Source organism: Asterias rubens, chromosome 15, assembly GCF_902459465.1.
Source record: "Asterias rubens chromosome 15, eAstRub1.3, whole genome shotgun sequence".
Taxonomy (NCBI): domain Eukaryota; kingdom Metazoa; phylum Echinodermata; class Asteroidea; order Forcipulatida; family Asteriidae; genus Asterias; species Asterias rubens.
The window spans coordinates 14,214,067-14,226,981 of record NC_047076.1 but is presented as its reverse complement, the minus strand read 5'-3'; the positions used below and the strand labels follow the sequence as shown (position 1 = coordinate 14,226,981).

The 12,915-nt window shown below is 39.8% G+C and overlaps 1 protein-coding gene across 1 annotated transcript; it reads left to right on the top strand.

Moving 5' to 3' along the window:
* The first annotated feature begins 222 nt into the window (after nt 1-222).
* LOC117299982 (60 kDa heat shock protein, mitochondrial-like) lies at nt 223-12,915 on the top strand. The gene is made up of 11 exons (XM_033783618.1): nt 223-422; nt 2,063-2,256; nt 2,913-3,248; nt 5,593-5,782; nt 6,022-6,190; nt 6,687-6,786; nt 7,520-7,627; nt 8,207-8,344; nt 9,452-9,626; nt 10,938-11,116; nt 11,792-12,915. The coding sequence occupies exons 2-11, from the start codon at nt 2,068-2,070 to the stop codon at nt 11,960-11,962; spliced, it is 1,755 nt and encodes a 584-aa protein (XP_033639509.1). The 5' UTR covers nt 223-422; nt 2,063-2,067; the 3' UTR covers nt 11,963-12,915.

The following is a 12,915-nucleotide window of genomic DNA, read 5'->3' as shown; positions in this document are numbered from 1 at the left end:
CCATGGCCTTCCTCTATGGTTTTACCATGGAGGTAGTAAAAATTATATCCACAGTTTTACTGTGTGAACGATTTGTAGCACGCATACAACACCGTTTAGCTGGAAAATAAACGGTGCTTACAAAAAGTACGAGAAACACAAATATATATTTGTATAGCCTTTTTGAGATAGTAGTATGCACTACCGTGCACAAATTGCAATACTCTGCACGTGTTGCAACATTACGGTGACCTCTGCACAAAACTCGTATCCCGACACCGGCGGCGTAAGCGAGCTAGTTAGTTATTCCGTTCAACACAGAGATTCGACTATTCATCTGCTCATTTCTCTCTGGCCAGCTAACCTAACTCTTCCCTAACTCGTCCTCAGTGAACCTAAAAATCCAACTATATTCTTCATAAAATAGCTAGCAAACGTCAAATGTGGGTATAATTTTTCGTCATTTTCAATAATTATTGTTAAATATTAAATAAATAAAAATATTAATACTTTGTTTTAAAATTTAAATTAAACAATATTTAACATAGTAGAGTAAAGATTCAGGTCGGATAACTCCTTCGGGTCCTTGCCCTGTGATTCAGAACGTGCCGCTAGCTACCTCCCTCCATGAGTGTTGTGGTGGCAAGGGGTACAAGGGACATTTTGGAAGGGGTACCACTACCAGGGCCCAATTTCATCGCTCTGCCTAATTCTGTAAGCACAGAATCGGCGCTTACGGAAGCAGGGAATTCTGTGCTTACGGCAAGCGTATTTCACTGGTTAGTGGCGAATTTTGGCTTCTGCGCGTGTGTACTCCGTGTTACTAGGCATTCTACGCTTACAAGGCTAGCGCAGAAATTCGGCGCTTGCACTCAAGTGGGGAATTGTGATCGTAAGCCCAGAATTTGGCGGTAAGCAGAGCCATGAAATTGGGCCATGGTCTCTTGGATGGTTTGTCTGTTGTTAACTTGTTGGGAATTGGGTTAGGGCATGGAGGAAGTTCTATCTCCATGTTAAGTTAGGCATTTTTAGGGCTTGGCATTTGGAACTGCCTGTGCCTGTTTGTCAATTTGTAGAGCCTAGACTAGAGGTGGGTTCAATATTACGATTAGCTTCCCGGGGTGTTGACCTTGATCTGCCCCCGGTGCATTCGCATAGCTTTGACGTTATTCCAGACCAGGGCAGGGGCTCACCCAGGTCACCCTCAAGTGCCCGGCTTCTTGTGGAACGGGTCACTTGGGGCTGGCCTGAGGTGCATGACGTCACCCGAGAGGGTAAGTGATCGTGCGATAAGCTCTTGTCAGGGGCTCAATCGAATGAGCCCCGCGGGTTCGACACAGGGAATCTAGTCGAACGCACCCATTGTAAGCATGGTATTTGGTAAGGACATGAAGGAGGAGGAGGGGGGTCAGGCGTGATATTGTCTGTTTCAGTGTAATATTTGGAGGGAGGCTGGGGGGGCGGGTACAGTACTACTAAAAAGTATGATGAGGTTTATTCCGCTGTCGTGGAGATGATAACAGAACGAACCTCATCAAACTAGTTTTAGCAGTAGGGATCAGTATTGTTTAAATTAAGAAGGGTCAGGTCCCAGGTGACTGTTGTTGGGAAGGTGTTACCTGTTGTTACTCCGAGCTAGAACTTGGACTTGAGGTTCGATCCGCCACGTCTTTGTGTAGACGGTAGCGGAATGAACTCCGTAGTTCTAGGAGTAACCTGTTGTAGGAAGGGGGTTGGGTGTTGGAAGGTGTTGCCTGTTATAGGACTAGAAGGGGGTTGGGTGTTGGAAGGTTTTGGGTTTTATGCGAATAATTGTTTTGAGTAACTACCAAAAGTGTCCACTGCCTTTAATTCTTCCCACGCAAAAGGTTAATGTTCTCAACTCGCATAAACCAGAAAAGGAAATTTGATTCTTTGGTGTCTTATTTTCATGTTGCCATTTTATTTTGCAAAAACATGAGGATGTCTGCACTCTGGATAAATAAAACAAGCACTATACCTCTAAGTACCATGCATGTATTCTTGAAGCAGTTTGGCCATTATTTTGTCTGGTTGAATGCATGGTATTTTGTTTATTTGACAGTGAGAATGTTTCGTGTACCAGCTGTAATGAGGCCATTGATGGCCAGAGCGCTAACTCCATCTTCATCGTATGCTGTACCTGCAATGACCAGATGTTATGCCAAGGACATCAAGTTTGGTGCTGATGCTAGATCTCAGATGCTTGAAGGAGTGGATCTCTTGGCAGATGCTGTAGCAGTAACCTTAGGACCAAAGGTACTTTCTTCAGCTGTCACTTTCTTTTAAAAGCTATTACTAGTAAAAACTGGCTTCTGACTGGTACCTCGAACAAAGATATTGATATAATAGGGACACTGCCAACATAGGGCTGGATAGCTCAGTTGGTAGAGTGCCGACACATTAATCCAGAGGTCATTGGTTCGAATCCCACTCTAGTCAATTCTTTGTTCAACCCCCACCTCGTCAGTTTCCCTTGTAGCTTATATTGATATATGAAACCAAAAGGTTGCATCACCCGTAAGCTGATCCCCTGGCTGCTGCTTCCCAGGTTGTATCGTAATTTGGGTGTGATCCCTGGCTACACGGCAGTTAACGGTTGTATGGCATCTGACTGGCACCCTGAATAAAGATATTGACAAAAAAGGGAGACCACCAACATAGGGCTAGATGGCGCAGTTGGTAGAGCGTCGGCCTGTTAATCCGGAGGTCGTTGGCTCAAATTCCACTCTACAGTCAATTCTTTGTTCGACCCCAAAAATCACTAGTTAAAACTATTAAAAGAAATGTTTTCGTTAAGGATGTTACAAGAATGCCAATTTCTTTAAAGAAACAGTTGTGTGATGGTTTTGTATATTTTTTCCTTTGTACATTTGTTTCGTTATAAAAATAATGTATCCTCTCCTTCCTGCTAGGGTCGCAATGTGATTATTGAACAGAGTTGGGGAAGTCCAAAAATAACTAAAGATGGAGTGACTGTTGCAAAGTCAATAGAGTTAAAAGATAAACAAAAGAACCTGGGTGCCAAGTTGGTACAAGATGTTGCCAACAATGCCAATGAAGAGGCTGGAGACGGAACAACCACAGCAACCATCTTAGCAAGAGCCATAGCAAGAGAAGGATTTGAGAACATCAGTAAAGGAGCTAATCCAGTAGAGATCCGTAAAGGAGTCATGATGGCTGTTGAATGTGTGGTAGACGCTCTCAAATCACTCTCCAAACCCGTCACTACACCTGAAGAAATTGCACAGGTAGGCGGGCAATTTAAAATTTATAGCTTAAAGGCACTAGACACTATTGGTAATTACTTGACAAAATAACCGTTAGCATAAAAACTTACTTGGTAACAAGCAATGGAGAGCTGTTGATAGAATAAAACATTGTGAGAAACGGCTCCCTATGAAGTAACGTAGTTTTTGAGAAAGTTATTTTCCACAAATTTGATTGCGAGACCTCAGAATTAGATTTTGAGGTTCCAAAATCAAGCATCTGAAAGCACACAACTTCGTGTGACAAGGGTGTTTTTTCTTCCATTTATTATCTCACAACTTGGCCACCAATTGAGTTCAAATTGTCATAGGTTTGTTATTTTGTGCATTGTTTAAGATACACTAAATGAGAAGACTGGTCTTCGACAATTACCAAAGGTGTAACCAGCCTGTGAAAATTTGGGCTCAATCGGTCATCGAAGTAGCGAGAAAAAGATGCAAGAAAAAACACCCTTGTTGGACGTATTTGTGTGCTTTCAGATAGGAATTCTAGCTAGAAGTATTTTATTATTTTAGTGAGAATTACCTCTGTCTCAAAAACTACATTACTTCAGAGGGAGTCGTTTCCCACAATGTTTTAAATAATCAACAGCTCTCCAATGCTCATTACCAAGTCAGTTTTTAAGTTAATATTTGTTTTGAGTAATTACCAAACGTGTACCTTCCCTTTAGGGTAGGTTTTTCGCAGATATGTTTTACTTTGATTAAAATATGCACAGAGCACAACAGGAACAAACTTTATGTACAACATTTTGTAGTGATTGCCAGTGTTTTATGGGATTCAGTGAAACATGGTGTACTTATTGTAGATTAGGTTTTAAAATATTGACCAATTATGACCTGATATAAAGTGAATTGGTCACATTAACATCATTTGTGAAGGGGCAGCACAACAAAACATTTGTATCTATGGCAGCACTAAAACTTAAAAGCGTGGGAATATCATTAAAAACACTAAAGGTGAAATGATTCTTTTTAGGGGATGAGTTAAATGATTTAATAACAAGTTCTTATATAGCGCATTTTACAATAACCATATCAATGGGGTTAACGTAAGTGCCCTTGGTGGAATTCACAAAGATTTAAGACTAGTCTCACTCGAGTAAGGACAAACCTAACTTAGGACTTGCCTTGAGTTTTTAAAAACTACTAGAATCATTTCATCTGCATTGTTATTATTGAATTTGACCACTGGTCATTGAGCTAATAACATTCCTTAAATCATTCTCAGCTCCCTGGGTAGTATACAGCCCCGGGCTGCCAAGGCACTCCTAAGGCATGTACCAATTTATACCCCTGGGTGAAGAGAAGCCATTATAGTGAAGCATCTTGCGCAAAGACGCAAGTGTCATGCCTGGGTGAAGAGTAGCAATTATAGTGAAGCATCTTGCGCAAAGACGCAAGTCTCATGCCTGGGTGAAGAGAAGCCATCATCGTGAAGCATCTTGCGCTAAGACGCAAGTCTCATGCCTGGGTGAAGAGAAGCCATTATAGTGAAGCATCTTGCGCTAAGATGCAAGTGTCATGCCTGGGTGAAGAGAAGCAATTATAGTGAAGCATCTTGCGCAAAGACGCAAGTCTCATGCCTGGGTGAAGAGAAGCCATTATAGTGAAGCATCTTGCGCAAAGACGCAAGTCTCATGCCTGGGTGAAGAGAAGCCATTATAGTGAAGCATCTTGCGCTAAGATGCAAGTGTCATGCCTGGGTGAAGAGAAGCAATTATAGTGAAGCATCTTGCGCTAAGACGCAAGTGTCATGCCTGGGTGAAGAGAAGCCATCATAGTGAAGCATCTTGCGCAAAGACGCAAGTCTCATGCCTGGGTGAAGAGAAGCCATTATAGTGAAGCATCTTGCGCTAAGACGCAAGTCTCATGCCTGGGTGAAGAGAAGCCATTATAGTGAAGCATCTTGCGCTAAGATGCAAGTGTCATGCCTGGGTGAAGAGAAGCAATTATAGTGAAGCATCTTGCGCTAAGACGCAAGTGTCATGCCTGGGTGAAGAGAAGCCATTATAGTGAAGCATCTTGCGCAAAGATGCAAGTCTCATGCCTGGGTGAAGAGAAGCCATTATAGTGAAGCATCTTGCGCTAAGACGCAAGTGTCATGCCTGGGTGAAGAGAAGCAATTATAGCGAAGCATCTTGCGCAAAGATGCAAGTGTCATGACCAGGACTCCAACACACACCCTGATGGCTTAACCACCAGAACATGAACTAGATGCTGTAAATAACTTGACCATTTTCCCTATGTGATTGAAATGTTTGAGAATGGAATTTATTCAAAAAAGCAAAAATGAGCAAAGGGACGTGTTTTTTCCATCCTGTAGGTTGCTACCATTTCAGCAAATGGAGATAAAGCCATCGGAGATTTGATATCTCAAGCTATGAAACGTGTTGGTCGTGATGGTGTTCTGACTGTAAAGGATGGCAAGACTCTTCATGATGAATTAGAGGTTATTGAAGGACTGAAATTTGACAGAGGTTACATTTCTCCTTACTTCATTACTACTGCTAAAGGTATGTTATAATATTCTCTTTATCAACAATATTGTCATTGAGATTGTGGTTAGGTCTGAACGAAAGATGACTAAACTACAACAATGAAACAAGTTCAATTTGTTACAATCAAACATAAAACGTCAAAACCTGGAATAGATCAAGTTGAAAATAAAATGGCATCTACCACTAGAGCTAACCAGTGTAAACCCACGGGAACCTTCAACAATAAATCTTTGTAATCTTTGGTATGATTGCAGGTCAGAAGGTCCAATATGAAGATGCACTTCTGTTACTGAGTGAGAAGAAGATATCCACTATTCAGTCTATTGTACCGTCATTGGAGCTTGCTAATGCACAGAGACGACCATTGGTTATTATTGCTGAAGATGTAGATGGAGAGGCTTTGAGCACATTAGTCCTCAACAGGTAGATATCCTGAACAGATCATGTATAAAGAAGAATGTACTGTCTTAGGTCAGCTGTTTGTTGTATGCATGTGATGTTGGTTTATGATGCTACACTTCCTTACAAGAATAACATGCTAAAGGGGGCGTGGTTGGCTAGTGCATCAAGTGCTCGCCTCTCACCAAGGTGACCCTGGTTCGATACCCGGCCAGGGCCATATGTGAGTTGAGTTGTGCCTTGGTTCTCTGCTGTGCCATGAGGGTTTTCCAGACCATTCGGTTTTCCTCCCTCTGGAAAAATCAAACCCTTCCTATCTTTGGCTGTGCTCTGTGGTCATAATGGGTTGATGTGGCTGGCTGCCAAAGGCGCCCTTGCATGCCTGCTTCTTGAACACGCTGTAGCCGCGTCCTTTGCAATTCAGCTCTTAGCTGCGAGTAAGGAGGTTAGCCTCCCAAATTATTAGTAATATTCTGCAACTACTGGTAGACGTTAACATTTGGGTATGATTGATTCACAGATTGAAGGTTGGATTGCAGGTAGTTGCAATCAAGGCTCCGGGATTTGGTGATAATAGAAAGAACCAGGTGCATGATATGGCCATTGCTACAGGTGGAATGGTAAGATTTCACTAAATTTAAAAGGTCAATTCTAGACAGTCAGGTATTTTTATAAACCACTAAACTATTACATTACTTAAAATAATATATGATAAAGTTATCTGAGGATGTGCCAACTGTTTAGAAAGAGACAAATGCTTAAAGGCATTTGGACACCTTTGGTAATTGTCAAAGACCAGTTTACTCACTTGGTGTATCTCAAAATTATGCATAAAATAACAAACCTGTGAAAATTTGAGCTCAATTAGTCGCCGAAAGTTGCAAGAGAGTATTTGAAGAAAAAAACCACCCTCGTCACAATCAATTCAAAAATTTTAATGAGATATTACTTCTATCTCAAAAACTACATTTCTTCAGAGGGAGCAATTTCTCAGAATGTTTTATAATACCAACAGCCCCCCATTGCTTTTTACCAAATAAGTTTTTATGCGAACAATTATTTTGAGTATTTACCAATGGTGTCCAGAGCTTTTAATCCTTATGACACATAAGCAGGGGTCGATTTCACAAAAAGTTAGAACTCGTGTTATCTCGAGTTATGACGAGTAAATTGTCCTAACTTAGGATTAATCTTAAGGTCTGCATGCTACAGTGCAGGTTTGGGACTCGTCCTAAGTCATAAGACTAATCTTAAGTTAGGAAGAGTTTTGTGAAATCGGCGGCAGGAACATAACATAACGACTGGAGTTAACAAACAAAGTATAATTACAGTGTTTATGTTTCTATTTGTCAGGTCTTTGGAGATGAATCTATGGATGTTAAGATAGAAGAAGTACAAATGCAAGACCTTGGACAGATTGGGGAAATCACTGTCACAAAAGATGATACTTTGATTCTTAGAGTAAGTATAAAGTCTCTTAAAGTATGTTTTGGAAGGAATGGTCCTGGATGTTTATTGCTTTCCTGAAGTTTGCTTTGCATTTCTGTATTACTCAAGTTTAAGGCTACATAAGCTCTGCTAAATGTAGATTAGACCAGTATGGATTTATACGCTCGCACCTGTTACATAACAATTGATACATTTTCACATTACACACATGTGCTCAAAGTGCCAATGTAACTATGATGAAAAAACTGGCTGTCTAATGTAAAAGGCAAAGACTAGTTGTACACTATGTATGCTGGTTAAGGAGCCACTTATTCGCTATTAGTTTCCAGAGCTGGTCTTTATATCACTTGTTAATTAAAAACTTACATTTGAAGTACAATTTATAAATACCTTGGACAGTTTACAAACTCTGATTGGTCTAAACCCTATCACGTGGGGATGTATTAACTTAATACCTCCCCGAGTGTTTATTTATTGTTCTTCAAATGTAGGTTTTTAAATTAATGACTATGGTTTATACAAAGCTGTCATAATCAGTGAATGTAGTGCTTTTTGAACAGAGTAATTATATTTGTTTTTGTCAATAAACAGGGGAAGGGTGATAGAGCTGCCATAGACCGCCGTATTAATCAGATCAGAGATGAGATTGAAGACACCACGTCCGAGTATGAGAAGGAGAAATTAAGTGAGCGTCTTGCCAAGCTATCTGATGGAGTAGCCGTCTTGAAGGTAACTTCAAATTTTAAGTTATATAGTTTTCCGATTGTGCCATTGTAATATTTTAAGTTATATAGTTTTCCGATTGTGCCATTGTAATATTTTAAGTTATATAGTTTTCCGATTGTGCCATTGTAATATTTTAAGTTATATAGTTTTCCGATTGTGCCATTATAATATTTTAAGTTATATAGTTTTGCGATTGTGCCATTGTAATATTTTACTTCAGGCCCTGCTGCCATTATGGTATGAGAATAGTTCAGAAATAAAAACACTGACTGCCAATAAATTGATGTCCAGTTTATATTTTGTCCATGGTTGAACCGTTTGCAGTTTCATGGACCTTTATCAAAATGAATCATCAGCAGAAACACACTGTGATGTTTATATACAACGTTGTATTGAGTGTCTGCTGAGGTTTAAAAAAAAAAAATCCAAAAACAGATGCCCAAAGTCAAAGAAAGTTTGTTTTGCTCATGGAGCAGTGCCATTAAATTGAGCCCTAATCAGAAATGTGAATCCCTAGTAAACATTGGCTTTTCATACACAAGATCAACCTCTACCCTCGCAGGTACCCATGATACCCCTGGGTGAAGAGAAGCAATTATAGTAAAGTATCTTGCTCAAGGACACAAGTTTCACGACCGGGATTCGAACCCACACTCCGGTGACTGCACCAGAACTTGAATTCGTTGCTCTTAAAGGGTCTGGGTACTTTTTGTAGGCGAAAACACAATGTCCACAGATTTACATTACACAGTTTGAAGATAATGATGGTAGAAAGCTTCCCTTAAAATATTACTTGCTGAGGTGCTGTAGTTTTTGAGAAATGAGTAAAACAATGTCATGCAAATAATTTTAGCCTCAGTGATTGTGAGACAAACATTATTTTAGCCTGTAAACTGTTAGCCTGTTTTTTTCATGACATTGTTTTACTCATTTCTCAAAGACTACAGCACCTCAGCAAGTAATATTTTAAGGTACGCTTTCTACTATCATTATCTTTAAACATTGTAAGTTTAATGTAAATCTGTGTTTTGTGTTACAAAAAGTAGCCAAATTGTTGAACCACTCGGCCATGACACTGATTGATTTGGATGTATTTTGACTTGATGACAGATTGGTGGATCTAGCGATGTAGAGGTCAATGAGAAGAAAGATAGAGTTCAAGATGCAATGAACGCAACCAGAGCAGCAGTAGAAGAGGGTATCGTTCCAGGCGGTGGAGTAGCATTGCTTAGGTGTATACCAGCATTAGATAGTATTACAACAGAAAACAAGGACCAAGAAACTGGTAGGTTTACAGGCCCAACGGGGGAGCAATAGTTTACTGACAGCATCAAATAATCTTCTTTGATATCTTTGAATAAGTTATCTTCAAACTTTAAGCTTACAACACAATGTAATGATATAGAAAGGTTTGCGATAACACAAAGTGTGACTATCTCTAATGAGTTGGCGGGGTTCTGAAAAGAACCATTGGATTCAACCGTTCAGTTGAAACCAACAGTTCTTTTCAGAACCACCCCAACTCATTAGAGATAGTCATTACATGGTTTTACCACAAACCTTTCCATATCGTATTTCCACCATGCGAAGTTTCAAATCCTACAATGTAATGAGCAATAACCACTTTGTGCATTTACAATGAAGGAAGTATTCACTTGTATACTAAGAAGGCAATTGCCTGGTATATTTGAGCAAACTGAAATACTTGATTAGTGATTGTTATTTTATTGAAGAAGGTTTAAGAATTCTTGCTGAAACACGGTCACAAGGGGGAACTAACATACACAGCGCCCTCTCTTTACATGAACTGAGAACAGCAACTACAAAACTTCCTTTCTTTTCCTGATTTCTGTTTTTATTTCACATTTAAGACTGAGCTATGTTAAAAAACACATATTGACTGGCATAATTCAGTAACTAGTGGATGTCTATTCCCCCTCGGGCCTGTGAGTGACCAGAAGAGGGGCCTATTTCCTTCGGCCTCGGGGGAATAGGTCCTTCTTCTGCTCACTCAAAGTTCCTGGAGGGAACAGACATACACTAGTTCCCACATTCGCAGTCAAAATGTGTATACTACTCTTTGTAACCTGACTAATGGGAATGGAGCATTTGACTATTAGAGGGATAGACTATTGATCAATCACTCTTATTATTCACATATTGACTGGCAACGAGGTAACTAGTGTACGTCTATTCCCACGAGGGACTTTGAGTGACCAGAAGAGCGACCTATTTTCCGGAAGTCGAAGGCCCCTCTTCTGGTCACTCACAGGCCCGAGGGGGAATAGTCGTACACTAGTTACCTAATTATGCCACACAATATGTGTGTTATAACACAGCTCGGTCTTAAATGTCAAATAAGAACAGAAAAAGGAGTTTTGTAGTTATTGTTCACAATTCAAGTCAAGAGAGGGCGCTGTTATCGCGGGCACTATATTCAAAGACTATTGCCTGCTCTAGCACTATTCCCGCAAAACTCGCGCGCGATCACTAGCCTATATTAGTTCATCCCACAAGACAGTGTTTCAGCCAACCAGAATACAGAACGAGCAAGAGGTGTGTTATTAAGTAATTTATTGTATTGTTTTGCCATTAGGTATTGCCATTATTCGCAAGGCTCTTCAGATGCCATGTTATCAACTAGCGACCAACGCAGGAGTAGAAGGCTCATTGGTAGTTGCTAAATTATTGACCTCCGAGTCTGAAACTGGTTATGATGCAATGAAAGGGGAATATGTTGACATGGTCAAAGCTGGTATCATGGACCCAACAAAGGTAAGTACAGCAGCATGGACATGCAACTATCAATTCAATTAAGCAGTAAGGTAATCTAACAGCCGTTTCAGACAGTTGCCCCAGAGTCACGCTGAACCAAATAGGTTAGCAGTGACTCTAGGTCCACCCAAATACAATTTGTTTTCAGACAGGCGAACCCAACATAACATTAACAAGCTCAGCTCATGACAAGATCGATGTCTGAAACCAAGGCGCTCCAGAGTCGTTCCAAACAACTGCAACAGTCGATCTTTCGATTTCAAGTACGTCTAGTCGCTCCTAACTGTACTGAATTTGGTTCAGCGCAACTCTGGAACGCCTGTCTGAAACTGGTGCAAAACAAGTATTCTGATATTATTATTAATTTTTATAATTCAATTCAGATAAACATTTATTTCCATTCTTCGATGAAAGTTTTAAATTTTGCCCTCTCAAAAATGTATTCATACTTTTAGGGTGATAAAATTACATTTTGATGGAAAATCTGTTGTTATTTAGTTTAACCTGTCCCTTAAAGGGGTTCTGTGAAAATTTTACAATTTGTTTTATTTTTCCCCTGTGTAAGAACAGTTTTAAGGCACCTGTGCCTCATTGATATTATTTTTTCTCGGTTGCCACTCATTATTAAACGTGTTTCAGATTGATTAATAGCACCAACTTTTTTTAATTTCACAGGTTGTGAGAACAGCACTTGTTGACGCTGCAGGAGTGGCATCACTCTTATCAACAGCTGAAGTTATAGTTACTGAGTTACCTAAGGATGACAAAGTACCAGATATGGGTGCAATGGGAGGCATGGGTGGCATGGGTGGCATGGGAGGCATGGGTGGCATGGGTGGATTATAAATATCATAACTCACACAGAAATGTGGCATTTCATATTTAATTAACCCAATATTTGACTTTGTATGAATCGGTACCAGTCTGCCCGTTGTTCATGTAGATTTGTTTATATGAGAGAACACAAACTGGATTGAGTTTGTAGATGCTTGAATGGTTGGATATTGACCCCTTGCACACACGTCACACACCGCGACTGTGCCACGCTCACCATTTTGGTTAGCAAAAGGTTTATGTGTAAGCACTGCGTCGCCTAAAATGCGCACTTCACTAAATAATGCAAAGTGTTATTGCCCACCAAAATGGCGCATGCAAGATTATTCTGATGATGATGTCCGGTATTTGGGTCAATTCATGAAATCAGTCCACCAATCAGGTATCCAGACTCTGTGTAGATCATAGGCAGGGTTATTTCAATGAATACCTAGGCAATGTAAAACTGTCTGCATTGTATTCAATTACTTGAAGGGACCTTTACATTCAGAAGTAGAGGTGTACGATGTTCAGATGACATAAAAGGAGCCTCAGTATCTCTATAATCTAAACCATTTGTGTTTGTTTCATCCTTCAAACCACAAAACCAGAAAGAACTATTCCATGTTCCATTGAAATCTTACAAACCTACATGTAGTCTCTGATTTTCTAGTTTCCTTCAACGGGGACCTTAGTTGTAATTTTTTAATTCCGATTTAATTATTTTGCATTTAGTATCGAGTTTGTTTTATAAAAACACACAATTGTTTTTTCAAACTTACCGTTAAGTGTGGTATTTGAGTATGGAAGATTGTACACTCGAGCTCCATTTAATTTGATTTCTAATAATGTGACTGTTACAAACTTTGGGTATATTTTATTACTGTTTTTATATATGATGAAAACTGCAACTAGTGATATAAGTTTCACATTTGCATATTACAGTTAATATGTGTCATAATATGCTGTGCAAAGGGCTGGTGAAA